Source organism: Lampris incognitus, chromosome 5 (assembly GCF_029633865.1).
Source record: "Lampris incognitus isolate fLamInc1 chromosome 5, fLamInc1.hap2, whole genome shotgun sequence".
NCBI classification, from domain to species: domain Eukaryota; kingdom Metazoa; phylum Chordata; class Actinopteri; order Lampriformes; family Lampridae; genus Lampris; species Lampris incognitus.
In genome coordinates this window covers 24,435,971-24,448,685 of record NC_079215.1, presented here as the reverse complement: position 1 = coordinate 24,448,685, position 12,715 = coordinate 24,435,971, and the positions used below count along the sequence as shown (strand labels likewise).

The window sequence follows — 12,715 nt, the reverse complement described above, 5'->3', positions numbered from 1 at the left end:
TTTGTACAAAGACAGGAAGGAATGTTGAAGAATTAGTAATGGCATGCCCCACGCCATGTACTCAGACAAGGGGTAGTAATCCAGCAGATTCTCGTGGTTAACGCAACACATTTTCTCTAGTGGTTTAAGGATATAAGCACCCATGTCAGGAAGTCTCACAGCATGATGCTTCTCTGTAACAAAATGTACTGCTAATCCATCATGAATGAGAATTACTTTAATTGTTCCAACTATAAAGGCCTTCTTTGTGATCACCAATCAAAATGCACGTTCTTTTTGTATTCATGCCCTTCACTGTAACTTCATTGGCTATCTCAGTGTTAAGACTCCAAGTTTAGATGTGAAACTGCCTGTCTAATCTCATCATTACAGTCTATTATCAGTTGGGCAGTATGGTGGCCTAGTGGTTAGCGCTGTCAGCTCACAGCAAGAAGGTCCTGGGTTCGAACCCCGGGGTTGTCCAACTTTGGAGGTCATCCCAGGTCATCCTTTGTGTGGAGTATGCATGTTCTCCCTGTGTCTGCGGTGGTTTTTCTCCGATGCTCCGGTTTCCTCCACCATCAAAAGAAACATGCATATTAGGGTTTATACTCTGCCTGTGCCCCTCACCAAGGCAATGGGAAAAGAACTGGAGTTGGTCCCCAGGCGCAGCATGAAGGCAGCAGCCCACTGCTCCTAGCTGCACAGATCACAGCTAGGATGGGTTAATTTGTAATAACTGAATTTCCCCAAGGAGATTAAAAAAAGAAACTTAATTAATGGTCCCCTAAAAAGAACTCTGTGCATTTCTCTATAACAACATCTGCTGGAAAAAAGTTCCCAGCATATAAAATGCCTGCAACAATTGATGTGTTTCTGCCAGAGTTTTACAAAGATTCTTGAAGTTTTGCAATTTCCTGGCACACTGCTTAAAATACATGTTTTCTCTTAAATCTTGGTGTCCACAGACATATGAGAGGCCCAAAGTGGACAATCAGCTCAGGGTAATGATGCTTGGATTTTAATGGGTGATTAGGAAAGGCACGCCATTGAAAATACAGATATTCCTCCATTAGAACTCCTAAATAGGCTACCTGACCAGTGGAAATAGCTCGTGCACATATGAGCTCTACAATCTCTCTTAGTTGCAAAACTGGCCTCCATACTTCATTATCACTTGGATTACTGATGTTTTCTCCAGTCAAGACTGGCAGCATCTTGGGCAAACACCAGTTTTGTACTGCATGGCCAGATAGCTTTTCTCTCCCTGCACTAACCTCACTGGGTTTGTTGTTATCCTCATTGCCAAAGTACTTGGAACCGATTTATCCGTTGATTCAGTTCCAGATATGTGAATGGCTTTTTCCACTGTTACAAGATGACTGATCTATAATGCCAAATCGGATGACACAGCCCCTTCAAAAAAGGTCATGGCCAAGACATGGAGGTAACCCTGGCTGACAGACATAAAGATAACTGGGCTCATTAAACATAGTCAAATTTGACACCACCACTAGAATTTAAAGCTGCATCAGTGCTCAGAGACTGGATGTGATCTCTATGTAACTGAACTGTTCGCTTACTGCCTTTGAAAAGAGGATCCGCTTGAAATGCTGCTCCATCAATGCTACAATATTTACAGAAGTATTCACTCTTACTAAAGTTCTCTACGAATCCTCCTATATTATGCGCACCAAGATGATCCCCAACAATGGAACACAATGTTCTCTTGCAATCCTGACCACCAGGAAAAGTAATGCCACTCATCTCTAGATCTTTAAGGTCTTTTATCATGGGACCCAGGACTTTCTCTTGGCCAAAATACTTGAAATCCTGCTCTCTGCAAAGTAGAACAAGTTGCAGTTGGTCAATGCTTGATCTATGGTGTGGTACAATGTCTGCAAGAGTAGCATACACACAAAGTATTTTGTGTTTTTTCTTCCCAGATCCCAGAGGGTTGGCTACTTCTAAGTCATCCTGATACAGAATCAATCGAAATGAAAACTCTTTCCGAAAAAAAAAAAGTTTGCTGACATATTTTTTTGCCATCCCAAACATCCTGAAGTACATCTTTAGATTGAAAAATTGTGTGCACTTGTTTATGATGTTCCCTAACTGAGTCAATCTGAAATAGAGAGTCAATGGTTTCTGTGATTGGAACATAATGTTCAAAACATTCTTTGCCTGCCTCATTCTGCCCCAGACAAATAGGGACTGGTTCAATGTAATTGAAATTATTTTTGAAAACTGTTTTACTTCTCTGGTCAGTAGTTTTCAATGTGTGAGAATTGCAAGTTCAAAAGAGATCTTTAGTTTTCAAGACAGCAATAACCACATTTATGTGAGCTTCATGGACCCCAAGTGTAACCAACTTTTCTTTCAGTTTGAAAAGTAAATATGACTAGCTTATGTCATGTATTTCTTGCAGATGTCCAACAATTATTTGTAGTGGCTGTAAGCAGAAATTTGGCCTGCAGTTTTAGATAAAACTGGGCTAGACATCTCAAGAACACAGCTTCATCAATGATTTCTGGGTTGACCACTTCATCACTTTCATAACATTAGAAGGAGTGTCTATCTGCATATCAGACTGCTCAAGCACAGAGGAGCAGTGAGGATTTACAATGGAGTCCATAAGATTTTGTTCACTAGAATCGTCGTGCTTCCTAGATATATGAGAAGTAAAGGTAGACATAACTGCAAACTTTGTCACACTGCCTAACTGGACAAGACACTTCTTTCCCCTCTCTAATGTGTATTTTCAAATGAGCAAAAAGGCTCTTAACATTTTCCCACCTAACATCGTCATCATCAGAGGTCACTCAAAGCGAGTATGGTTGTCCTCTCCGTTGGGTTGTCTACTTGTTAGTCTTCAGATTGCTGTAGAGGCCGATCTGCGATCCACATACGTTGGTGCAGTGTGGACAGGGGATAGTGGTTGGTGATGGTGATTGAGCCTTTGTCTCTCCTTGCAGTGCTGTCGCTTTTTCTCTGCGGCACAGTGGAGTTCCATTTAATGATGTGCAGCTTCTTCCGGCATGGATTTCTTCCCAGGGGCACCTGTCCAGTGCAATGTGTTCCCAGTTGCTCGATATGATGTTGAATTTCTTCAGACTGAACTTGACATTGTCCTTGGAACGTTTCTTTTGCCTGCTGGGAGCTCACTGACCTTCCTTCAGCTGGGAATTTCAAGTCTAATATGTCAAATGGCCTAGACTTGAAGGCAGACTTTCGTTTATGTCGATATGTGTGAGTTTTAAATGCTGAACATTTTTTAAACGTTCTTTTACAATCAGCAAAACCAGCTACATCAGCAACATGTCTGTGAATCTGCACGTGCCGAACATGTGCGTCAACCGTACTAGCTACATGTACACAAAACTTGCACATCTTTTTAAAATTGGGACATGTCATGCATTTAAACTAAAACACCAAGAACACTTTATAAACATAACACATGAACAGTTTTCACACTAATATCAGTTTGTGTTACTATTGGTGGCAATAAATTGTGTGGGTTAGCAATAGCAAACATTAGCTAAGTTAGGTAGCTAGTTAGTTAGCTAGCGATTTATCTAAAAGTTCTATCCATCCGTCCATCTTATCCAAATCGCTTATCCTGCTCTCAGGGTCGCGGGGATGCTGGAGCCTATCCCAGCAGTCATTGGGTGGCAGGCAGGAAGACACTCTGGAAAGGCCGCCAGGCCATCACAGGGCACAGTGTCTGACAGCAATGGCGTGGTGGAGTTCTACTGTCAAAAACACACACATTCTTGAAGGCCCCAAGAGCTGCCAAGACCATGAGGGAGTTTATGTCAGGATCCTGAAAGATGAGGAGCTAAAAGTTCTAACTTGTTCTGCGGTTTTAAACTAGATATTTAATCTATCAATGATTAATTACTCCCACAAAAGGAAAAACAAAACCAACATATCGCAGCGGGCTGCCTTTTTCACTATGGTAAAATAAATAATGACCAGGGGTTTTAAAAGTAGTGGGGCATGCTAGTGTCACTGAAAATCGCTTTGAGAAAATACAGTATTGTACTGTTTTGTTTTTTTTCCAATCATGACGATTCAGTTCGTTATAATATGAAGGTTAGCATTAGCTTGCAAACTAGTCAGCTAATCAACTTACACAATCAAACATTAGCTATTAGTCTACATGTTTACTTTCTTAGCAAACGTTTATTTTTTTTATTTATCAATGACACTTTCTAAACGTAGCAAAACAAATTTGTTTTGCTACGTTTAGAAAGTGGACAACCAATTTCTTCAAATGTTTTGCCTCCTGAAAAAAATTAGAGATTATGATAATGTCAAGCTGAACAAAAAAAATAATTTCAGATTTGCTGTATCATGTAGGAATTTGGAGAAACATTAAAATAACTTTTACTAAATTTAACATGTTTAATCGCATAATGATGCTGACACATTGTGTTAGTTCAGCTGCGCTTAAAATGTTTTGCAGCTGATTTTCATTTGTACTCAGCATCTGGTGCCTCTTGTGTCAGTGTCTTACAATAATCGACCAGCATTTATGGATTCCAGTTGCCCTGATACCTTTTTTCCATGGTCGCAATATCCTGGTGAAAACTTTCACCATGTTCGTCACTGACTGCACCAAGATCAGCAGGGAAGAAGACCAAGTGTGAATGCAGAAAATGATTTTTCAATGACATGTTGCACTTCATGGTTTTGTATGCTTTAAGCATGTTGTCAAGCTGCTCAATATAGTTTGGTGCTCTGTAGTTGCCAAGAAAGTTCTCAGCATCCTTAAATGCCTTCCATGCTATTTTCTCTAGCCCCACTAGCAGATCTCCCAACTCCCTGTCATTGATGACCTGTCTGATTTCTGGACCAACAAAAATGCCTTCCTTAATCTTCACATCAGTTATTCTTGGAAACATCTCAAATAACGAAATCCATCACCTTCTTTGTTCAATGCTTTCACAAAATCTTTTATCAATCTGAGTTTATGTGAAGAGGACGCAGAAATATCTGTGTTGGGTCGACAAGTGGTTTATGCGCCACACTTTTCTGCCCTGGAACAAAATGCTTACAGAGCAGCCAGTTCTTTTAATGTAATGTGACTCTTTAGCACAGCTATCCCATTCACAAAGGAAACAACAGTACTTTTATATCCGACCTGTATTCCTAGTAGCAGTGCCAATACTTTTCGATCACCACATATGTTCCAGTCATAATTGTTGTACTGTATGTGTTTCAACAACAGTTCCATATTATTGTAGGTTTCTTTCATGTGTACTGCCTAGCCAATGGGTACTTAAGGGTAGACATTGCCATTGTGTAACAGGACAGCTTTCAGGCTTAACTTTAACAAATCTATAAAAACATACCATTGTTGTGGGTCATGCACACAACCCAAAGCCATGAACAATCCATCAATGTCAGTGCAGAAACAGAGGTTGTCAACCTGCATAAAGAAGTTTGTCAAATGTTCTTGATGGTTCCGAAAGATAGAAAGTTTTGTACCTGGTGACAGCAAACCCATCCTTGCAATCTTGAACCAAGTAGTTCTGCTTTAGCTTTTGATAAATCTGAGTCCCTGACCAGGTCATTTAATTCTGGCTGTGTTATCAGATGAGGATAGCCAGGCATAAAGCGTTCAACATCTGGATCAGTGTCGTATTCCACATCTGGTTCATGCATTGTAGCATCTTCATCTGCCTCATCTAGGCTCCATGTCTCTGGTGGCTTCAGTTCTGGCAAGCTGTCATCATGTGGCACTGGTCTCATGGCTGAAGTGGATGTCTTATTCAGTAGATTTCTTATTTTTAGTAGAGAAGCCAGATACATTGGTCAGACAGAAGTAACAGTCCGTCCTGTGATACTTCTGTTCTCGCCATATCATTGGGACTGCAAATGGTATTGACTTCCGAGTACCTCTGAGCCAAGGTCTCAGGTTGACTGCACATGTTGCACAACAAATGTGAGGAGCCCGGGGTTTCTCTTGGTCACCAATTTTACATCCAAAGTAGATCTCATAGACTTAATAAGTGCAGTCATGGTGCATCTTTGAGCCTTAAGCGTATACTCGCCACAGATGTAACAGAATGTATCGCAGCTGCTGCAGCATTGACAAGACATTTCTGCTGTATTTAATCTTCCTGGAGACAATAAATGCTATTGTTAAGTATACTCACTATGCTGTTGCCTGAAGAACATGTGCATCAACATGCGTCCAAACGGCAACCGTAAATGTGAGCAGTTTTTTAAGTATACTCACTATGCTACTGCCTGAAGAACATCCAAACAGCATTTGTAAATGTGAATAGCTTTTATAACCTGTCTGCCAGCATCTAACCTGACTAAGCATGCCCAGGCTTGCCTAAGACAACATTTGCATAGCACCTACACTGAATGCATGCCCAGGCATACTCGGACTGACAAAAACAGCTTGCTTTGTGGGCAATATACTAGTAGACTTAAAATATGACATGAAATCACAAAAATAGGTTATATCTACAAAACGGTATGCGATGGGAAAATGTTAAGGTGATTTTCATGATCAGCAGCCCAAAATCCATAAAATACACCCAAAAGATTTCAGAAAGCAAAATCTTCATTGTCAAGTGCAATCAATGACTAAGTTGATGTTATAGCTGTTGTTACAAAACGAGGATCAGCATTAGCAAATGACTGAGCTCTCACGTTCAGATCTAGCTAAGACTAACTTAATCGTGTAGTACCCGTTTTCTTAGATAGACATCTAATATGTTAACCAATCCAAACTTCCACACATAGCAAAACAACAATTTATCTTACTGATGCACTTTACCTTGTCATGGGTGGACCATGAGGAAGTAATCCTGAAGAGGCATTCAATGCCAGGAACGACTAACGGAGGGCGGGGCTGAAGATGGCTTTGAGAAAATACTGTTCAGTATCATAAAATGCATTACTGATGCCCTACATCACCAACATCCCTTCTTTAAGCCATTGTTATCCACAGTATTACGGTAGTTAACAAAAACAGTATCTTACTGTTCGGAATTTGGCTGTATTTTTACAGTAATTGTTTACAGTGTATGTGATCCAAATTAAGACTGCTCATGCCATGCTCATGCTTGTTATTTGTAATAAATGTATGGGGGTCTTAAATGGCAAGAAAAATAGCATGGACTTCTTTTCTGTGTGGGGATGAATTTCTGTTGCTAAAGTTACAGCTTTGTCACGTGCACACACAATGTTGCATTGTGTGTGTGTGTGTGTGTATACATCCAAAAAATGTATCTCCTTTGAAATTTACAATGCAAATTATTAAGACAGCCACCAAGGTATTTTGCTTTACAAATTCATCCTGTCCTTTCTTCTCACACCTTTTCAATTTACTCACTCCCATCTGTCAACAAATCCCCTTCACCTCTCTCTCTCTCTCTCTCTCTCTCTCTCTCTCTCTCTCTCTCTCTCTCTCTCTCTCTCTCTCTCTCTCTCTCTCTCTCTCTCTCTCTCTCTCTCTCTCTCTTTCTCTCACTCTCTACTTCTCTAACCCCTCATTTCTCCCCATGTACCATTTTTGTTTGTGTGACAGAGCGTCCCCAGCCACCCAGGAAACTATCAGTTCCACAGGAGGGGGTTGAGTCTCGCAGACTCCGCCTCTACTGGGTTACCGGCAGCTCAGGCTCCTCCCCTCTGAGATACTTCACTTTGCAGATCAAAGAGTTGCCAAGTGGGGACTGGAGCACACACACCGCTGACATCCCCCACAATCTGACAGCTTGGACTGTTGACAGGTACACTCGTGTGCACGCATACACACGTAGACACATATGAACAAAGATTGCTATTTAGAAGGGTTCAGGAAACACAATATGAAATATACAATGTTATAATTTTGAAACCAGGACCCCTGAGTCATAGAACAATGTAAGACAACAAAACAAAAAGTCCACAAAAACAACTACATTTTAGGGCGTCCAGGTGGCATGGCGGTCTTTTCCGTTACGTACCAACATGGGGATCGCTGGTTCAAATCCCCGTGTTACCTCCGGCTTGGTCGGGCGTCCCTACAGACACAATTGGCCGTGTCTGCTGGTGGGAAGCCGGATGTGGGTATGAGTCCTGGTCGCTGAACTAGCGCCTGCTCTGGTCGATTAGGACGCCCTTCCCACCCTGTGGGTGGGAAGCTGAGGGGGAACTGGGGGGAATGGCGTGATCCTCCCACGCACTATGTCCCCCTGGCAAAACTCCTCACTGTCAGGTGAAAAGAAGCGACTGGTGACTCCACATGTATCGGAGGAGGCATGTGGTAGTCTACAGCCCTCCCTGGATCGGCAGAGGGAGGGGAGCAGTGACCAGGACAGCTCGGAAGAGGGGTAATTGGCGAAGTACAATTGGGAGAAAAGGAGGAAAAATCCAAAATAACAAAAACTACATTTTGAAGACAGTAGCAGATCTCGATATGAGTCTAATTATACAAAACATTGTAGACTGACCATCAGATTGCACGTATTTCCCATCAAAACAAATTCAACTTATTGGGGCATTTTCTAGAGTGAGGACCCTCAGTGACTCCAATACTTAACACAATTGTGTTCATTTTGCTTGAAACAAATCTCAGTTCCAACTAGTTCATTCATTATCATCCCACAAATGTTCAGTTGGAATGAGATGTGGTGACTAGGCAGGCCAGTCCAGTGTATTTAACTGAATTCATTGTTATGTTTATCAAACCATACTTGGACAATCTTCCATGAGGTGATGCACCTGATTAGCAAAGATTGGCACAATCACTATGTATATCCTGTGGCAATCAGGTGTTGCATCATTTTTTATCAAGGGGCCCAATATGTGCCATGAAAACAATGAATACAAACCCCACACCATGCCACACATAACAAACTGCAGTCTTGACATGCCGTGTGATGGTTGGTTTCATGTCATTGTTTTGATAGCATCAGCATGAAACAACAGGAGCCACGATGCCCGGGACCAAGCAATGTTATACCAGTCCACCAGTTTCCATTACTGTCATTTGCCTTCTGCAAATTCAGTTTCTTGCCTTTTGCTGAAACCCGTGGAGCTTTGTAACGATGTCGTCTGTAACATTTAAATCGTGTCGAAGTGCCACAAGTGGTGCATCCCTTAATGGTAATAAATTAAATATATCAAAAAACTTTGTTAGTATTGTACTTTTCTTAAACAGTGTTTACAAAGGGATTCAAAGTATAAAAGTAGAAAGGAAGAGTAAAATAATAATCTTACAATAATCAGAATTATAAAGCAGGATTAGATAGAACAGGGAAACGGGATTAGATAAAAAATGAATTTAGATCAATTTTAATCATCAGCTTCTTCATTTTGATAAAAAGAAAAATGAATTAAAAGGCATAGAAAACTTGTCTACTGCAAGCACTAGAAGTGTACATGAATGCTAGTCTATAACTTCACCAAAGATGTTCTGACTCTTAACTGACAAAACGTAGACCATGTGTGGTACTGCTCAGTTTATTTTAGCCTTCTTCAGCTTTTTCATCACTACCTCATCTTCACCCACTGTTCTACTCTTCTTAAGGTTATCCATTTCTGCTGGAAGACCCTTGGATGACCGTTAAAGTGTGAACCATTCTTGATATAGATACACACACACGCACACACACACACACACACACACACACACACCCTGTTAAGCTTGATAAGCCCAGCCATATTACACTTCTTGGCCCACTCACATTGAAAGCCATATCAGTCTTTTTTATATTGCTTATAATCTCCACCACGGTTGTCTGAAGCCTAAATGTCCTCCTTTAACCTGCCCCTTTTCCTTCATCTTCACCGATTGAATTGGATTTAACAGGCGAGTTTAACACACAAGCGGCTCAAAACAGGATGTTCAATCCAGCCACATAACCTTGTTCCAGCACTTGGGTTAAGAATATGTATAAGGCTATAACTGCACAATGTGTTTAATAAGTATTTGTTCACATTTAGGACCAATTCAGCAAACCCTTAATATGGTTTTGATTACTGGGATTGAAAGTTCATTTGATGTGCAACCTGGTCAGGATTTGCATCTGCAATCCCATACTGCAGTCGCATTTGAAATGACGCAAGTGTGCACAGAGGATCAACACAAAAAAAGTGGAATAGTAATAATGTTGTTTTTTTTAATATATATAATTTATGCTCTTAATAAACTACATTAACAAAAGAAGATGAAATTCTGAATGACCAGCCAGTTATCAAAATGAAAGAGTAATATATTGGGAATCAAGTTGGCAGATCTTGTGAACTATAAATGCACAATTAGCGTGGCTTGTAGGCTAACTTTACCTGGCCATTATACACAGTGTCTCATTGCCGTGATGCTTTTTTGTAGACTTGTCAAAGGTACAATCTGTAATGGTATACACCACCACAGCTAAGCGGAGTATTACAACAACACAAGTGCTCTACTGACAACAAAAACAAGACGTTTCGTGCCATCGGGGTCAACATTGTGTATTTGTTTGAGAAATGGAGACAACTGAAAGCTTCAAAAGGGAGAGAAACCTATATGGCAATGTCTAGGTTTCTCATTCACAAGTAATGAAGCAAACAATATTTACAAAGTCTGACATGCTATAGCTGTTATTTGGTCACGATATTCTCTTCTGAGAAATGAGGCTAGGAGCATTGGAGGTGGGTTCAAACTTGTCTACCGTGGTGCATATGGGAGGAGAAATGGGGTAGAGGTAATTCTGAAGGAAGAGTATGTCAAGAATGTGCTGGAGGTGAAGAGAGTGTCAGACAGAGTGATGAGTATGAAGCTGGAAATCAAAGGTGTATTGATGAATGTTATCACCACATATGCCCGCAAGTTGGGTGTGAGATGGAAGAGAAAGAAGAATTCTGGGGTGAGTTGGATGAAGTGGTGGAGAGGGTACCCAAGGAAGAGAGAGTGGTGATTTGAGCGGACTTCAATGGACATGTTGGTGAAGGGAACAGAGGTGATGAGGAGGTGATGAGTAGGTATGGTGTCAAGGAGAGAAATGTGGAAGGACAGATAGTGGTGGATTTTGCGAAAAGGATAGAAATGGCTGTGGTGAATACATATTTGAAGAAGAGGGAGGAACACAGGGTGACGTACAAGAGTAGAGGAAAGTGCACACAGGTGGACTATATCTTATGTAGAAGGCGCGATCTGAAGGGGATTGGAGACTGCAAGGTGGTGATAGGGGAGAACGCAGCTAGGCAGCATCGGATGGTGGTCTGTAGGATGACTTTGGAGACCAAGAAGAGGAAGCGAGTGAAGGCAGAGCTGAAGATCAAATGGTGGAAGTTGAAGAAGGAAGACTGTTGTGTGGAATTCAGGCAGGAGTTAAGACAGGCACTGGGTGGCAGTGAAGAGTTGCCGGATGGCTGGGCAACCACTGCAGAAATAGTGAGGGAGACAGCTAGGAAGGTACTTGGTGTGTCATCAGGACAAAGGAAGGAAGACAAGGAGACTTGGTGGTTTGATGAAGTACAGCAAAGTATACAGAGGAATAGGTTAGCAAAGAAGAAGTGGGATAGTCAGAGAGATGAAGAAAGTAGACCAGAGTACAAGGAGATGCAGCGTAAAGCGAAGAGAGAGGTGGCAAAGGAAAAGGCGTATGGTGAGTTGTATGAAAGGTTAGACACTAAGGAAGGAGAAAAGGACTTGTACTGATTGGCTAGACAGAGGGACCAAGCTGCGAAAGATGTGTAGCAGGTTAGGGCGATCAAGAATATAGATGGAAATGTGCTGACAAGCGAGGAGAGTGTGCTGAGAAGGTGGAAGGAGTACTTTGTGGGGCTGATGAATGAAGAAAATGAGAGAGCGAGAAGCTTGAATGATGTGGGGATAGTGAATCATGAAGTGTGGTGGATTAGCAAAGAGGAAGTGAGGGCAGCTATGAAGAGGATGAAGACTGGAAAGGCAGTTGGTCCTGATGACATACCTGTGGAGGCATGGCGATGTTTAGGAGAGATGGCAATGGAGTTTTTAACTAGATTGTTTAACACAATCTTGGAAAGTGAGAGGATGCCTGAGGAGTGGAGAAGAAGCATACTGGTACCGATTTTCAAGAACAAGGGCGATGTGCAGAACTGTAGCAACTACAGAGGTATAAAGTTGATCAGCCACAGCATGAAGATATGGGAAAGAGTAACAGAAGCTAGGTTAAGAGGAGAGGTGATGATTAGCGAGCAGCAGTATGGTTTCATGCCATGAAAGAGCACCACAGATGAGATGTTTGCTTTGAGAATGTTGATTGAGAAGTATAGAGAAGTCCAGAAGGAGTTACATTGTGTCTTTGTAGATTTAGAGAAAGCATACAACAGAATGCCGAGAGCAGAGGTTTGGTATTGGATGAGGAAATCGGGAGTTGCAGAGAAGTATGTAGGAGTTGTGCAGGATATGTATGAAGGAAGTGTGACAGTGGTGAAGTGTGCGGTTGGAATGACAGATGGGTTCAAGGTGGAGGTGGGATTACATCAAGGATCGGCTCTGAGCCCTTTCTTGCTTGCAATGGTGATGGACAGGTTGACAGACGACATCAGGCAGGAGTCTGTGTGGACGATGATGTTTGCGGATGACATTGTGATCTGTAGCGAGAGTAGGGTGCAGGTTGAGGATAGCCTGGAGAGGTGGAGGTATGCACTGGAGAAAAGAAGAATGAAAGTCAGTAGGAGCAAGACGGAATACCTTTGCATGGACCAGCTATGTTATATGGTTTGGAGACAGTGGCACTGACGAAAAGACAGGAGGTGGAGC

The 12,715-nt window shown here is 41.7% G+C and overlaps 1 protein-coding gene across 1 annotated transcript in view; it reads left to right on the top strand.

The window, feature by feature from the left end:
* LOC130112914 (protein sidekick-1-like) overlaps positions 1–12,715 on the top strand; it is a 329,381-nt gene that overhangs the window by 283,926 nt on the left and 32,740 nt on the right. Inside the window, exon 31 of the mRNA XM_056280437.1 lies at positions 7,532–7,733. Coding sequence (XP_056136412.1) covers positions 7,532–7,733 — 202 coding nt within the window. The remainder of the gene's footprint in view (positions 1–7,531; positions 7,734–12,715) is intronic.